This window comes from Heliangelus exortis, chromosome 1 (genome assembly GCF_036169615.1).
Source record: "Heliangelus exortis chromosome 1, bHelExo1.hap1, whole genome shotgun sequence".
NCBI classification, from domain to species: Eukaryota; Metazoa; Chordata; class Aves; order Apodiformes; family Trochilidae; genus Heliangelus; species Heliangelus exortis.
The window spans coordinates 108,688,533-108,704,341 of NC_092422.1; the positions used below are offsets into that span (position 1 = coordinate 108,688,533).

The 15,809-nt window shown below is 39.7% G+C and overlaps 1 protein-coding gene and 1 long non-coding RNA gene across 2 annotated transcripts in view; one reads left to right on the forward strand and one right to left on the reverse strand.

The window, feature by feature from the left end:
* Positions 1 to 554: 554 nt before the first annotated feature.
* C1H3orf85 (chromosome 1 C3orf85 homolog) lies at positions 555 to 10,328 on the reverse strand (the record flags this gene model as incomplete). The annotated part of the gene is given in 4 exon segments (XM_071757515.1): positions 555 to 894; positions 2,640 to 2,724; positions 2,925 to 3,074; positions 10,298 to 10,328. Coding segments are annotated over 4 exon segments (342 nt in total), but the record flags the coding sequence as incomplete, so codon positions are not given.
* A 166-nt stretch (positions 10,329 to 10,494) lies between these two features.
* Positions 10,495 to 15,809, forward strand: part of LOC139795240 (uncharacterized) — a 38,961-nt gene continuing 33,646 nt past the window's right edge. The window contains exons 1-2 of the long non-coding RNA XR_011725435.1: positions 10,495 to 10,681; positions 13,311 to 13,732. This is a non-coding gene — a long non-coding RNA (uncharacterized lncRNA). The remainder of the gene's footprint in view (positions 10,682 to 13,310; positions 13,733 to 15,809) is intronic.

A 15,809-nucleotide genomic window follows, 5' to 3' on the forward strand; every position in this document is an offset into this window, starting at 1 on the left:
TTGATGATGAAATGCAAGCAAAAACTTCCTGCCTTCAATCACCCTGCTTTTAACATTAGCATACTACATTTTGGTTTCCCCAACAGATCCTCTTTCATACAGAAATCTTGACCAGCTTTGGAAACTTTTAATACCTAACAGGGTATTAAAAACAGATAAAAGAAATCTAGGCACCTCATCCTTTCTTCAAAGACATCCTGATTAAGGTAGTTTAATGGAGAGGAATGGGGGAACTTCCAGACTCAAGAACTTGGCATAAAGAACATTTTGTCATCACTGCTTTTATTAGAAAAGGAGCCAGCTCCTACTTCCATGGAGCAAGACAAAGAAATTCACAGTGGTAGCTATAGTTTCAGTTGGTTGTGGCATTCAAGATCAAATGCAGAAGTTTAAATGTAGAAAGCAGAGCATACATGTCATATGAATATATACTATAATACTTACTGATTTGATCCCAGTAACTGAAAAAATTGACATGTACTTGAAATATAGAAGTATACTCTTCCTACTACCCAACACATTGTTCCAGGTTACAAATATAATAAAAACAAAAAATGTTTTACCTGGAAACACAGGATTTTTTAAACCTTATCTGTTAAAAGTTGCTAGTTATCTTGTCTTCAACTTCTTATTCAGTTTACCACAACTTACACCTCCCTTCTACTTATGAATATAAAATACGTGGTATTGAGAAACTTAGTGTGCTAATTTTGATTTTAGACTGTGGGATGAGATAAAGTTATCATATCAAATACATTATGGCAAGTACATAACATGCCATATCCTAACATGGTGAGATACGAGACGTGTAGGAATTATTAGCTCATCCTTGTCTGTTGCTGGAGTTGAGTCCCAGACTGCTGTAGCATGTCCATATAAGATCTGATGCTGTTGCTAGAAAAGATGGAATAAATTACTTTTAGAAAAAAATTGTAAAATTAATTTAAAGATCCTGTCAACAGCTTCAGTCTTCAGATTTGCAAACTTTTCCAAATGTTTTCTTCTGGAAGCACAGCCCCTGAAACAGATTCCTGCATGTTCTGTATAGGCTTGCTTTTCTTGGCCATCTTGGAAATGTCACTTATCACGAACAATAAGATTATAACTTTATCCATATTTTTGGGTAACATTTAGCTTGATGTCTTTGCCACTATCTGCCTTCTTAAAAACTCTAGTTATTAATTTCTGTCATATTAGCATTGGATAGTTTATTTCAGTCTGTGAGGCAACCAGCCTTGCTTATAAACACGCTTCAGTGAGAGTCCCTACAAATGTGTTTCTGTAAACTGGCTTTAATCCTGTCATATGACAATCATAGGGATTATCATTCTGGAAGCATAACTCATCTTGCAGTATGCCTGGCATCTGTCAGGATCACAGCCTTCAGACACATGTGTTGGACAGCTAATTATTAGATGCAATTAGACATTTTCCATTAGAATAATTTTTCTGCTAGAAAAGACAGGGTGAGTGTTTTCCAGAAAACTGAGCAAAGTGTCTTCAGGTAACTTCAAATATGTTGTAAGGCAAAGTGACTGCTTCTAGCCAAGAAAGATGCTTCCCATGTCATTATTAGAAATGCTGAGATAATATCCAGGTTCTTCCTTCCAGTTGCCCCACAGCACCAGCTGAAGCTTGGCAGGCGGGCAGGGAAATCATGACTTTTAGATATTCTCTTCCTTTTTGCTTCTGCTCAGAGTGAGCAAAAATGGCATCACCAATCAGGTGGAACAGATGCTTTTTGAAATCTACACCTCAAAATGAAATTTTGTGCTCACTTTCAAAAAGAAAGCTAGTTTTAAGTCAATAAAAATCAAAACATATTTAATTCAAAGTATATTATGAGGGTAAGTCTAAAGTCTACACATTTCTCTATTGATGCCTACAGACTGATCAGACTCCTATGTCTTAGTAACTATTTTAAACGCCAAAACTTGAATTTGTGTTTCTACCCACTCCTGTCCATTTCAAAGGACTGCAGCATCTTTTATGAAAAGCATTTTTCAGGTACAATGCATGTATTCTCCATTGTCAAACTGAATAATTTAGCAATCACGCGTTAAATTTCAAAATATAATGTCCTAAAAAAAGTGTACATTTTAACACAGTCCTAAACAATTTCTATATGACAATATGAGACACTTCATTTGATACACTTGTGTATTTATCTATAAATACTAGTTTTACCAACTGCTATGTTTCATTCTGTTTTCTTCTTCTGAGGTTTTGTTCTACACTGAATGCAGTTTTGAGACAGAAAAACATGGGCATTTTTTTCCTCAGGAATTGCTTTCTGACTGCTATTTAAATCAACTATGTAGGATAAGTTGCTGCAGTTTAGCTTCTGTGTAGTTTTAACAAGACATATACTCTAAGCTTCTAATGAGTTCTTCCAAAGCATACATTAAAAGGAACTTGCCAAAGTAAAATGATGACACTTAGATAACTCTAAAGCCTGGACAGTAAAGCTAAATCTTCTTTAATTTTTCAAAATTTCTCTTGGAATCAGGTTTGTTAATGTGTTGATTTATGCCAGGAGAACCCAATTGCAGCACTCTTATGTTGGTTAATCTTACTTATTTAGGTACACCCATGTGTTCTGAGTCTATGAAATGCTCTGTTGAGAAACCCCGTCATACCTGGCACCTGAAGGCTCAAAGGCAAAAGAACCCAAATCCATGTAGTATTGTGCTGTGTCTCTCTGAGTGGTCCATGATTCACTGAAGGTAGATCAGAGTGGAAAAGAATACTACAAGCTTTGATAATGAATAAATAAAGTGTGTGACTACTGAGCAGCCCTGCCTGCAATGATAAATCAGACAGGCTTCCTCCCTTGTCCCAAAGGGTTACTGTTACATGTTAATCTCAGACTTGTACTTTCTTTTTTTTTTTCAATAGATGCTGCAAGTCAACAGAGGAAAATACAGTTTTGGCCCCAGTGTGTCCCCATGAATTTTGGCTGCTGCTTGAATCCCAGTAGGTCTGAGAATGTGGTTTATGTCTTTTAAGTCATATAAACTGATTTGCTGACTCTTCTGTCAGCAAAGGTGCTCCAAGGATGCCTGAAATGGAAGCTGAGAATAATTTGCAATATGAGAAAAGTGTTTTGGGATGTGCACTTCAAAAAGCTTATTTATAGCCAAGGAAGGTGTCTTTGGACCTGTAGTTTATTTAACAGAAACCAAAGATGGCACTGCATTAGATCTTCAGAATTATTTTATTCTTTTATTTATTTTAAATCTAACGTTACTGAAACAGCTGCTATAAATAGCTGTTTTACTGTTGAATCCAGATTAAATAAAATTATGATCAAATTAAGGCACTAATTTATTTTTCATGCAAGACTTTTTGACCAGAAAAACATTTAGACTGGTATTGCACTCAGTGTACTGTGATGCCTAAGGTTTTTTTTAAAAAAAAAAAAACTTAAATCTACCTATGAATTTAATTGCGGTTTCTAAACTTCCTGGTTGTAGATGCAGTATTTACTCTCATCACTAGCAGCATAAAAATTACATGCTTGGAAATTATGAGCAAAAGATATGGCACTCCTAATCGTATCACATTGCTTTAGTCAGCTTTTGAGGTCACCCCAAATGCAGAAATACTTCTTGTAGATCTCGAAATAACCTTTCTGCCCACAAAAATAGACTGAATTCCCCATTATCTTCATCTGAAAGACCTTGGTACAGGAGAAGCCTTTCCTTTTTAACCTCCTGTGTCTGAGACATGAATTCATTTGGGGCTGAACTGGTCTGAGGGACACCATTATGAGCGTGCTACACAGAATTCTCAACTGCTGATGAAGTTGAAACTTGGATACATCAACCAAGCTGAGGCCAGTGTCTGTAAAGAGCTGTGCTCCAAGTTAGTGTAGTGAATTTAAGAGGACACCTGAGGGTGATCTGAACATCTAGACCAAGAGCTTGAACTCTTGTCTACTGTGCCTTGTATTAGGAGCTCACCAGGGCAAGCTATCTTCTCACTGACAGCTCTCTAATGCCATATTCCTGAAATTCTAGAAGGGAAATCTACCTGAGAATGCCCAGTATTTGCTTTCATGTGCAATGCTTAGCTCAGTCTGCTTCAATTACTAAATTAGTTGATCATCTGCGATATGGTTGCAGTTCAGAATTTTTTTAAATAAAAGAAAACTTGCACTGCATGAATCTGTGTAGCAGATATGTGAGCTAAAGTATTTGCTGTGCCTTTTCACTTTGTTTCTTTTCGATGATAAAAAGTACTGGAAGGTGAGAAAATGCTTGATTATACAGTAATGAACAAAAAATGACAACTACCCCCCCTTTTTCATTTTTGCCCTTAAAAGGACATGAAATAGCAATTTAGAACACTTGCTTAGCAAGCAATGAAAGTCCCAGTAGTTCCTTCCTACTTCACTTTCTTCAGATCCCAAGTTAATATAACCAGAAACTAGAGGCAGAAGTTTTGGGGTAGGGAGTTTTCAAGGAAGACCTTCTTTAAAATATTAACATCTTTAAATTTAAACTTGAGTGGAAAAACCTAAGTTCAGACATTTGGTGTGAAGACTTGTTGTGTGAACTGTTCTCCCCCTTAGGGAACTGAGAAACAGCTATTTCTGTACTTCATAAAACAAGATTTTGGCCTGGGGACAGAGAAAATGTATTTCTTGTATTTGTCTATTAAGCTGCTACACTTCCATTTCAGAGGAGCACAAAACAAAATTAAGCTTGTGCCAAATTTCATTATTTCTCTAGTGATTTACTATTACTTGGTAGAAAATCTATGAGCTGCTAACTTCTCTGTAGTGATTTTTTTTCTTATTTTATTAAATATTAAACATTTTGTAAGCTCATGATTGCATTGCTGGACTGAGATAACTGAACTGGGATCAGATATTGGCTCAGTAACAGCCTTCACTTTTGTTTAAATGTATATCGAGTTAGTAAGGGCCATTTAAAGTGAAATTTTATCACTGATATGTGCTCAAGCCTTCCAGCTTCATACTACATTATTACATACTACTACTACATCATTAAGCAGTTCTGCTTTTTGTATTTCTTTTCCCTGCTGCCTGAGTCTTCAAAAATGAGTTTGCCATGCAGCTGATGGAACAGCAAGGTGTTGTCTTAGCTACTCTGGTAATATCTTAAGGATATTACCTTTCAGCTTTTAATATGAAGTCTGCTCTGCCTGTCCCTATGTCCAATGTGAAATGCCATTCCTAACCATACTGAATGCTCATTCCTAACCATACTAATGCTCACTTATTAAAGTGCTCTACCAGGAGGCAGGGGTGTCAGCTCTGCTCCTGGCTGCTTTTGTCACTGTAGACACCCAGTCCTTGTTCTTTTCTAGTTGGTACCTCAAATCCTTCCAGCTCTCACCTTTAACACCTGGGACCCATCTCTGTGGGGCTTGTCTCTAGCTGCTGGGGCACTTCACAGGTGTGTAAGTACCAGAAGAAAATTACTAAGTGCCTTTCTATTCAAGCAAATCCTTCAGGCTTAGCTGATTTTCTCTTCATCTTACTGTAAGGATCATTGTATGTCTCTGAACAGGACAAACATTATTTACCCTCAAAACTTTTGTGAGACCATCACTAGTGAAAACAAGAAACAGCCCTGTTATTCTCTCTCTGGGACTACAGAGCCAAGCAGGCTTGCATGTTTGCTTGTGCTCTGGCAATGCTCAGAGAAAGCAAGGTCTGAAAGCTCTTCAGTGTAGACCTCAGGGCATCAGACCAGACGTCTCCATCTGAGCAGTCCCTCTTTAGAGTGTACAGTCTTCAGGCAAATAGCCAACATACATTTCACAGACTGGGTGCAGTTTTTCCCTATGTTTGGGGTGTCTTAACAAAAGATTGTGTAAGAGTTTGTTGCTCAGTAGGTGCTTCATAAACATGGACTGTGCCTGAAAGACTGCAGCTCTTCATCTTGCAGAAGACTAGCAGAGAAGAGTTTCAGAGTACCTGGATATGAGACTAGAGGGAGTTGGGAGCAGGCTGGTAATGCTAATGAAATGGTTCACAGTGCATAAAATCGAGCTGAAAAAAAGATGAATAATTTTAAACTGTAGTGAAACAAAGTTAACTCACTGTGAAGAGCAGTCAAACATTATACATTGTACATTAATGGTTTTATTCAAGTCTATTTTCCCTCCTTTGCCTTAAATAAATATGTTATTCGAAAAGTACCTTTAGAGATTAATGACCCAGGAGGAAAATAATAGTAATGTGTACAAGGAGTGAACCATTCCAGGGGCTGTATCAGCTGTTACCAGTTAAAGTGTTTCCCTTCATCATCTCTTGAAAATTTACTCAGAGTTCTAGATGGAAAGCAAATTATAGCAAAAATTGGCTGTTTTTCATAAGCAGATGCTTAGCTCATGTAAATATTGCCTTCAGCAGGTAGTTTTGTGTATCCTGTACATCTAAACAGATTGTTCAGGGAAAACTATCATAAATCACTGTTGCTGTGATGTCTTGAGCATCTCATTTTGTGTTTGTGCAGATTGGTATAAGACTAAACTCTGAGAGAAAAGATGATGGTATAACCTTGTCATCTTTGTCAAAATAGCAAATGTGTACTTAATCCAGCACTGACCATAAAAAAACCTCCCACAATTTATTTTGAAAAAGGCATATTTGGTGTTTTAAGGTAATAAGAAAAACAGTACAGCCAGCACGTTACACTTAAAATATAAAACAAATATTAACAGATCTTTGTGCATTAAATATCTTTAATCTAGATTCAAAAGGAAGCTTAACTCTATTGTATTTCTAGACAGAAAGATACTTAGCTGGGTGCAATTATGGAATCATCCTAGGAAGAGATTTCTCTGTCAGGTAAATGTGTAATGGTCAACTTCATCAGTCAAAAAATGTGAGCATGCAGTCAAAAACGGGAGAATGGAATTAAATTTTGACAATTAGGCTGTCTAGGCACCCATTTAATCCATGTGTTTTTTCTTTTTAAAAGCTGACCAGTACAAGTCATTGTGTTCTAAGCAGTCTTTGGGGAGAGCAGCCAAGTCTCCATTTGCATATCTAATGATAAAGTTAAATGATAAAAAGACAGGCTTTTAAACTTTCTTTAGTCTAGGATATGGTTTTCACACAAAATCAAGAAGCCTTTTTTAGCTAGATCAGCAGTATTGTATAAGTGGTGAGGAGTAATTTCAAGGCTGGGGACCAAAATTTATCCCTGGTGTGCGTCTACCACAGGGAAAAGTGGTTTATGTCTGATTTGCTGTGATATTTACAAAAAAATCGACAATTACTTAGCAACACTTCAGTCTCTCTCTGTGCACATTGTCATATAAGATGGAGCCATTTATTCCTCTCCCTAATTTCTAAAGACTATTGCAAGTTTCTGACAAGCTGAAAACCTATTGCTAAAATTAGCATGAATGTAAATGTCAAAAGTTGGCAATTGCCTTTTAGTCTAATAACTGTTCTTATTATTGGCTTTGGTGATTGTCTGGTCAAAATGTCAGCTCACAGGGGTAAGACTGCTGGTCCTATCAACACTAGGACATAGTTTAAGCAGAGGCTAAATTTGAACAGAGCTAAACTTCAACCATGGACACTTTAACCTTGCTGAGGTGGCTGGCGCTGACGTGTTGGGAACTTTGAAAAAGTAAATCAAATGCAGCAACTGATGTGTGTTTCTTAAGGTTAGTAATGAGGCAGAATGGACACCCTTCCCCTGTGCTCCAGCTATGTAACTTTCTAAATTTCTAAAGATTCACAAAGCTGGACCCCAGGGCTTGGTCCACAGCACAAAGGGTAAGTGCTGAAAGAAAAGTATAGAAGTTGCAAGTTCTCTCTTCAATACAGTGCTTCTCTAGGTATGTGGCACTCCATGTGGTTATCTGGCAGTACTTTGCATACATAGGTGGATGGACTTTTGGAGTCTGCTGGTCACATCTCCACCACATCACGTTTTCTCAGTTCAAGAATGCAGTTATATTAAAGTGAAACGCCTGCGTATTGCTTTTCAAATTGTGAAAAATGTGTGTATGCACATCAGCTATTTATCCCAGAAATGTTTGGGTAGTAACAGGCTTTAATATAAAACTAAATCAGTTATATTTGCCAATGCCTGACAACAGCAAAAAATGAAGTCACTGACTGTTAAATGCTTCAACACTGTTCATTTCACCCAGTCTTTGAAATTTTGGTCTCATCTGTTTCTTTTTAAAGCTTGAAGTACAGTAGTCTCTATTCTTTGACAGTTTTTAAAATTTTACAGCACTGGGCAGCAGAGCTCTCTTGTTCAAGAGATGAGACCTCAGTCATTAGCAGTTGCTAGAGCTACAGCATCAACCTCATGCCCTCATCAGCAAATGCAGACAAGTTACAGACACTCAATACAGAATTAACTATTGAACATATTGCTGGTGCAATGCCAGGGGTCAGGAAAGCTGTCAGGTATGGGTAAATAGCAAGACAATTTGGCAAAAATCCTAGATAATCATAGGGAAGGAACTACTTCCTCTGCATCATAGCATTGGAAAAAGCATTGGTCCATTGGTATTACTCAGTGGGTCCTGGCAAGGCTTCCTTCCTTTATCCGTATGTGGCCATCACTTTAACCTTGAGTGCATGGGCAAGACACCCCTGTCAGACATCTGGGACACTTCAGTAATGATCCCAGTTCCAGGACACTACAGTCTTGTATCTGACCCCCCGTGCTGCTGCACTCTACAGAAGCTAAAGGAAAGGTCCAGCACACAGCCTAGAAAGCCTGTCCACAGAGATGTGAGGATGGTTTTTATGGGGAGTGACTTATAGCAGCTGAGTTAAAGGTGTGATGAAGAATCAGGTTCTCATTAGTACGTTTTAAAGCCTCTGTTTCAATTCACCACCTCCTTGATCATTGCTGTAAGAATTCACAATTACTGAAACACTGCACTGTTTGTGATCAATGAAACTCTAAAAAGCTCTTTAAAAATGAGTAATGAATAGTTCTTCCTGTCTTTTAACACTTGAACCTTGCAAAGAAGGCAAACAAGGCTGTTGTGAGTGAAAGACAGACATAAGTGAGATGAAAGCACAGAAGCACAGATAAGTCTCCCAAAAGGAGGGGCAACAGGCTGCTGTGCTCCCAGCTTGACTTCAGGCAAAACGGCTCATGTATTGTGACCTACAATGGGAAGGAGGGGAGGTTCAGAAAGACAGACAGGGACTCAGGAATGACCAAAGCTCAGCTGTACAGCAGATCAGGAAGTGTAAATAAGGGAAATGGAAGGTTTTTAGGTGAGCTTTACCTCGCAGAAGAGAGAAAGGTCCATCCCATCTCTTCCCCTCCGTGCAGAGCCTCACTGCATCCAAAAACTAGTGTCAGATGACAAGGAAGACAATTTGGTCCACAGGAGAGAGTACACATGACTATAGTCCCCCTTGACAAAATACCTATTTTATTAATTCATGATTAATCATTGACTAATTCAGTCTACCTCATTTTGCTTTAGCTCTTCACATCATGTATTTACTGCATGTGTGTCAGAGCACTCAAATCTAAGAAATGCATTTATGCATTCATACAGATGGAACAGCTTTCCATAATGTGGGCAATCACCTGAGAAATCAACAGGCATTGCCTACCTGGTTTGTTCTAATTTAGTGGGGTATAAATTAATCTAACAGCATGTTCATCACTGATCATTGACTATACCAGTCCACGCTGCTTTGGGAAAAAACATTCTTTCAGCTTTGCTGCAGCCCTGCCACACCCATTTTCACTCTCGTCCAAGTTTTACATGTTTATTCTTGATTTTAGGTGCCCTGGTTGCAGCCTGCTGTGAAGTTTCAGTGATCAGACAACCTGAGAGCTTTTTAAAAATTAGCTTCCTTAAGCAATTCAAATCACACATTTCCAAAATTGCTTGTGAAATGCTAATTTTGGGTCCTTATAAATGCATGTTAAATTCTTTTGTACAAACGATAAATTTCATGATCAGAATGCTTAAGATGGATTCTAAAAAGCAGTGTTAAGCTCTTCAATTTTAACAGTTCAGGAAATCATCCTCTGAGTATCCTTTTCAGTCAGGAATGCGTCCTTGCTTCTCATACGTGAAGGGCTGAGCAGTAAGGGGTTCAAAAGTAATCAGGAGGAGCAGAATCAAGAGTGTATTTCACAGTATTTTCTATGCAATCTTGAGCTCACCCACTCTCCCATATGTTCCTGCTGCAGTAATTTCCAGTTAATTCTCTTCCATCAGTGCTGTTCCGGTGGTAACATGGCTTTTTTTGCCAGATGACTATTTAACAAGCCAGAAGGGAATGACATGAGACGGGGTGCCAGGCACTTACCTGTAAACAGCAGAGCAGACACCGAAATTTGAAACAGAGACCTGCTAAATTATCCAGAAAGCACGTCCCTTGTAAAGCAGAGGCAGTCATGGGGTTTTATACTTTGTTATCTTTGGGTCTATAAATCATTTACCAGACACCTGTAAATGGTGTGTGCAGACAGAGGGCAGGGTGCAGTGCTTTGTTCAGATTTGTCTTATGTGCTTCTGTTTGTACACTTTGGACTTCTCAAGCTGAGCCTCCAGGGAGCCATAATGGATTATGTGGTTACATTAACTTCACCATAAGCTCTGTTATGCAAAAACACTGGGCTTGTTCTGTGGGTGCTGAACAGACAGGTGTCTGTGAGTCAGTCTTCTGCATGATTGTTTTCCCCTCACTGAGGTAATGTGCATGAGCAGTTTATAGTCTGATGTCAATATAACTGGGGCGAAATGGTGTTTGAATCCACCTGCTCTGAGAGCAGTACATTTTGACAGGGTATTTCAGGTGTGTAATGCTTGGATTGAGGATTGATACTGACTGAGAAAGCAGTAAAACAGGGAAGGAGGGAGTTGGACTCCTGCCCTGAAGCAGGTCACAGGAACTCCTGTGTGCTTCTGCTGGTGTTGGGACTCCATAGCGTGAGACAGTGAGCTGATGCTGCCTGACCACTCTTGCATCTCCAATTAGACACTGCCTTTTTTTCTTTATACAACTCACTTTCAGTAACTGTTGCCTTACTTGCAGACCACTTCAGCTTGATAAACTCACCTGCAGCTGTGGCAGCTGAGCCTTATCACACATGGAGGTGAGTTTACCTGCAGCTCACCAGCACAGGTCTACCTGTACTCAAAATACTCCCTGTAGGTCAGGGAGTTCGTCCTTGCTGACATTACAGGTCAGGGACCTGCCCAGGCTTCACGCTGATGAACAGTAGTACTTCATCCCTATGTTCACAGGGAAAACCACCCAGTCTAAAAGTAGATGGAGCAAAGGTCTGTTTGGAAGTAAAAGAGAATTTAGTTATGTAATTACAGAGCCTTAAAGTTTTTGTCACTCGTGGGCAGGAAGGGAGAGTATTGAACAGCAGCTGCTCTGCAAGTGCCATGTTAAAAACAAATATTAACTGTCCAAACCTATGATCAGCTTTCCTCATCTCTGAGCTACTAAGTTAAATGTTAGATGTCAGTATTTTTGAGCAATAGCATAAAGGTGTAAGGACTGGGACATTTGCCAATGGGTGGCACAGATGGCTGTGACAGACAAGCTCTCAAGAACTGTAGATCCCCCAAAAGTAAGTTCCAGGAAAGCATGCAAGAAGTTATCCTTTTTTTCTTTCAAATTTTCTGGGCCATTTCCAGCCTCTTCAACACTTGTTTCTTACATGGACCTGCCTTTCTCTTGCAGCTTCCCTCCCACAGTTTTTTATTCCCAATACCTAGTAAAATGAATGGAAGAACATGTTGGCATGTCATTTTATATTTATTGCTCTTATCTCTAGTGTGCAGTCTGCCTGTAGAGAAAAGTGTAAGTGGTATAGTCTAGGTCAAAAGAGATTATAGCAGCCAGTAAGAATTCCCTGCTACCTGGGAGCAGATCACAGTGAGTTGCTGGACTGGCAACACACACCTAAGACCTGCTCCTCCTATCTCATCTTAGGAAGCAAGAGAATGAGATGAGAAAGTTTTCCTTAGGAACAGGGATTGAAAGAATGCTGGAACAGCTAAAGGCTGTAGATCCCAGGTGACCCTGAGTATCCTAAATCCAGGATTCTGGTAAGCCTAGACAACTATACAAGATCTGGGAATGTATCCCAGATAGATTGCAGACAGCATGTTCCCTTGGACATATAGATCTACAACACCTGAATACTCATCCTGCTTTTCTTTGTTTCACCCCTTATTATGCCGCCATTTCTTCCTTGCCTGATTTTTGGCTTGCTCCTGGCCCCTGCTCGTTCTTGTCCTGCCTGCCCAGCTCTGCCTCCTTCCCCTGAGACTTGTCTTCCCTCTTGTTGCATGCTCTGCAGTGTCACATAAAATGACTGTAAACCTCAAGTCCTTTCGATTGCAGAATTTCTAAGTCTCGTCAAAGGAGAGTGGCTTCCTGGTGTGGTGTCCCTTTCCTCCTCTCATGTGTGTCCTCCACACGAGTGTGCAGCTGCCAGGTTCATCCCCTCCCTGCCTCCTGCCTCAGTCCTGCTATTGTCTAATCTCACGTCTGCTCACAATAAGCAGTGTTCTTCCTGAAGCTCTGTAATGTGTGTTATTCTGGGGCTTGCACATGCCCAGCTGGCTCCCCTACAAAAGCTTTTAGGAGACAGATGTGTTCTTAGTTGTTCTTTGAGGGCAATGTATAGGCAATCTGGATATCACTAAAACCCCATAAAGAGCACGAATGTGCTCATTCAATGTCAAATTTTAGCTCTTAATCCCTAACAGACACGCAGGCTGCAATTTTTGGGAAGATTTATAACTTGGTCCAACGGCTCAAATTTTCATGTGGAGGAATGAATCATTCTATCATTTTCATATGATGCCCTCCCTCTCTTGTCAAATTTCTATTCCCTTCTTTAAAGCATTGAAAGCTTTTTCAAAGGAGTCTTCGTGAGAATATTCAGTGCAAGTTAAGCTTCCCCCTGCGCATCCCTGCCTCATTTTCAGAAATAACTGAGATATTGGCTGAAATGCTTCCAAAAAATGTCAGCCTGAGGTAAACACTTGACATATTAAAAAAATTTAAAAATAAAATAAAATAAATAAAAATAGAACCAAATGATAAAAGTTTAGCTCAGTTACGGGCAAGGGAAAGTAGGATTGTATGAACGAACTTTTCAGGCAATCTTCAATGGTACCAGCCTTATCAATAAGGTGGAAGGTAGGTTTCAGTCAAGAGAACTCCCAGGTAGAAAAAGATCAGAACATTCTTCCTTTTACATTTCATAATGTTAGACAGTAATTCACCATTTCAGGGGAAAGGTCTGTTCTTCCTCTAATAGTATCAATTTGTTGTTTTTTTCTTCTTCTTTCAGGAAAAAAGAGTTACAAACCTAAAATTGTAGGTGATTATAGCTGAAGCAGTTTTAGGAAGAAAATGAGATTGGGTCATCTTTGGAACATCCTGAGGAAGATGATGACCACTGGCTATATAGTGAAACCTCTGTCTCAAATAATTTTTCAATGTATTTTTCACTAGTGAAGTAGTTATAAAATGACTAATTTGTAAAATGTCTGAGAGATAGGGAAGCTAAATATCCTTGAGATTTCTTGTTGCTTCACGTTCATTGAAATCATCTAACACATAAAGTTATTAGCAAGGAGGGAACAAAAAGGAAGATAAAGTTGAACAATTTGAGCTGGAAAATCCATGGTTTTTTCTTCCATGGCACCTGCTTCACACCTCCAAGTGTGTCTCACAGCAGGAAGCTTAATCCTTTTGGTCCAGTTTTGTCATGTAAGTATAATGCTAATCTTTCAGAAGTTGTAAACCACTATGTAATTGTTGAAAAATGTCATCTTCTTCTGGCGTATGTAATATCAAAATCCTCATTTGTTTTAGCTTGCCTAACATTTACCACTTCTGTTTGCTCATCTTTAAGACATCTTTGACTTACGCAGATGTGTCTACACCAGAGCCGAAATTTATTTTTAAGGTTTCTGAAAATGCCTGTTGTGTTGCTGTGGTACCTTTTTGGAGTGGAAATGAAACAAATGCAAGCTGATATTTAAAGGAACATTAAACGCATGCAGAATGTGAAAAACCTCTCTCTCTCAAAACAGAGGAAACATGCACAAAAAGTTGTACATGGGGGACAATGAACTATGAGGGCTCAAAACAAGATGTTTATTTGCAGCATAAAGAGCCCACAAAGTTCTTTTACCTTCTCTTGTTGTCATGTTTGGTATTTCCCACCTGATTTAGTCTAGTTAAGCTGAGCAAGGAGGTAGGGCAAAGGAAGTCCTGAGTCACATCAAGTGAAGCAGACCTCTTCCAGCAGCTATGCCTTAAGATGAGAGCATACGACATGTCATACTGGGTTTAACTGGAAGCCTGTTGTTGGCCAGCAACAGATGTCTAGGGAGAGGGCTAAGAAAACAGCAGCCACTGCTGTTCCCACCAGCATACCTTCCATACAACCAGCACGTTGTGACAGAGGACTTGAAGGCAAATGCAGCAGCTTAATGTTGAATATTTCTTCATAGATTCTCAGTACACTTGTTTTGCACTTTTATAATCCATAGCTAAACGAGGTAGGTTGAACCCCACACCTAACAGTTATTTAAGCAAAACTCCTTCTATGACTTCTGTCTCACGGTGGGTGCCGAGATACAAAATACTACAGGGTGTGTGCTGCTGCAGTTCAATAGAAAATACTGTCTTTGACAGGAGTTTTGGGAAAACACTGAGAGATTTTCAACATTCTGCATCAGCCACTGATTCCAGTTACTGTTTTCTATATTCTGCCCAACTGCCTACCAGTAGTACAAGTCTTGGAAGACCAGCCTTCCATCAGCACATGTATGTATACACATTAGAGGGTGTATATACATACATGACTCAGGGCAATACTCTGGTTCCAGCTGCAATAAGCAGTGCATGGGAGAACTACTCTTCAAAGTCACCACCAATGCCCTAGGATGGTTAAGGGCATTCTGTTGACTAAAATGCCTTTATAAGATTTTCCTACTTATAGGAATTTATTATCCACTACTTTTCCAAGGTGATGCTGTAAAGGCAATTTGTATAAATCTTCATGCAGTGGAATTGAGCTAAGAGCTACAGGGAGGTCTAACATAAGCATATTAACAGGTCTTTTATTGGCCACTACTTCAAATGCCTAGTGTGTTTTGAAGTAGGCCTGCTGGCATATGGGGAGGTATTTAGCACAGCAGGATGGTGCATTTTACACCCTCTGGCCTGGAGGTGTGCTTTAGTTCAGTTTTTTATTCCAGCTAGCGCCAGCTCTTGATAAACCTACATTTGCCTGTGCCAAACAGCACCACCAGGCCCATCCCGCTGCTCTTGTCCTTGTACATTTTTGTTCTCTTTAGCTCTACAACTCCCAAGGGCACAAGTATCTGTCTTCCCAGGAGGAGAGGGCATGGGTGCCTTAACTGGCCATGTTTTCCCAGAACTGCACTGTATAACACTCTTGACTTTCAGTGTTATGTACTTTTCAGTTCAAGAGTTCCAGAAGCAAGGGCTAAAAGAGGGCCTCAGCATCCCTCAGCAGCAGGGGTGTCCCACAGGACAAAAGGAACATTTGGGAGTGAGGACAGGAGCTGTCTTTTAAGCCTCAACTTGTGAGTGACTTGGGGTCAGCATCTGAAAGTCTGATGACATCCATTGCTCTTTGGCAGTCAGAACACCTCACCATGAACTCAGAGAGGTCTGTTGCTCTTTGGGTCGAGTGGGAGCACCCACCTGGGGATGCCACAAGGATGGACACCTGTGTCCTGGTGTTTGGGCAGCATGGCTGTGTCTCAGGCAGGGTCAGATGGCTGGTTTTCCCTCCCTCTGGCATGTAGAT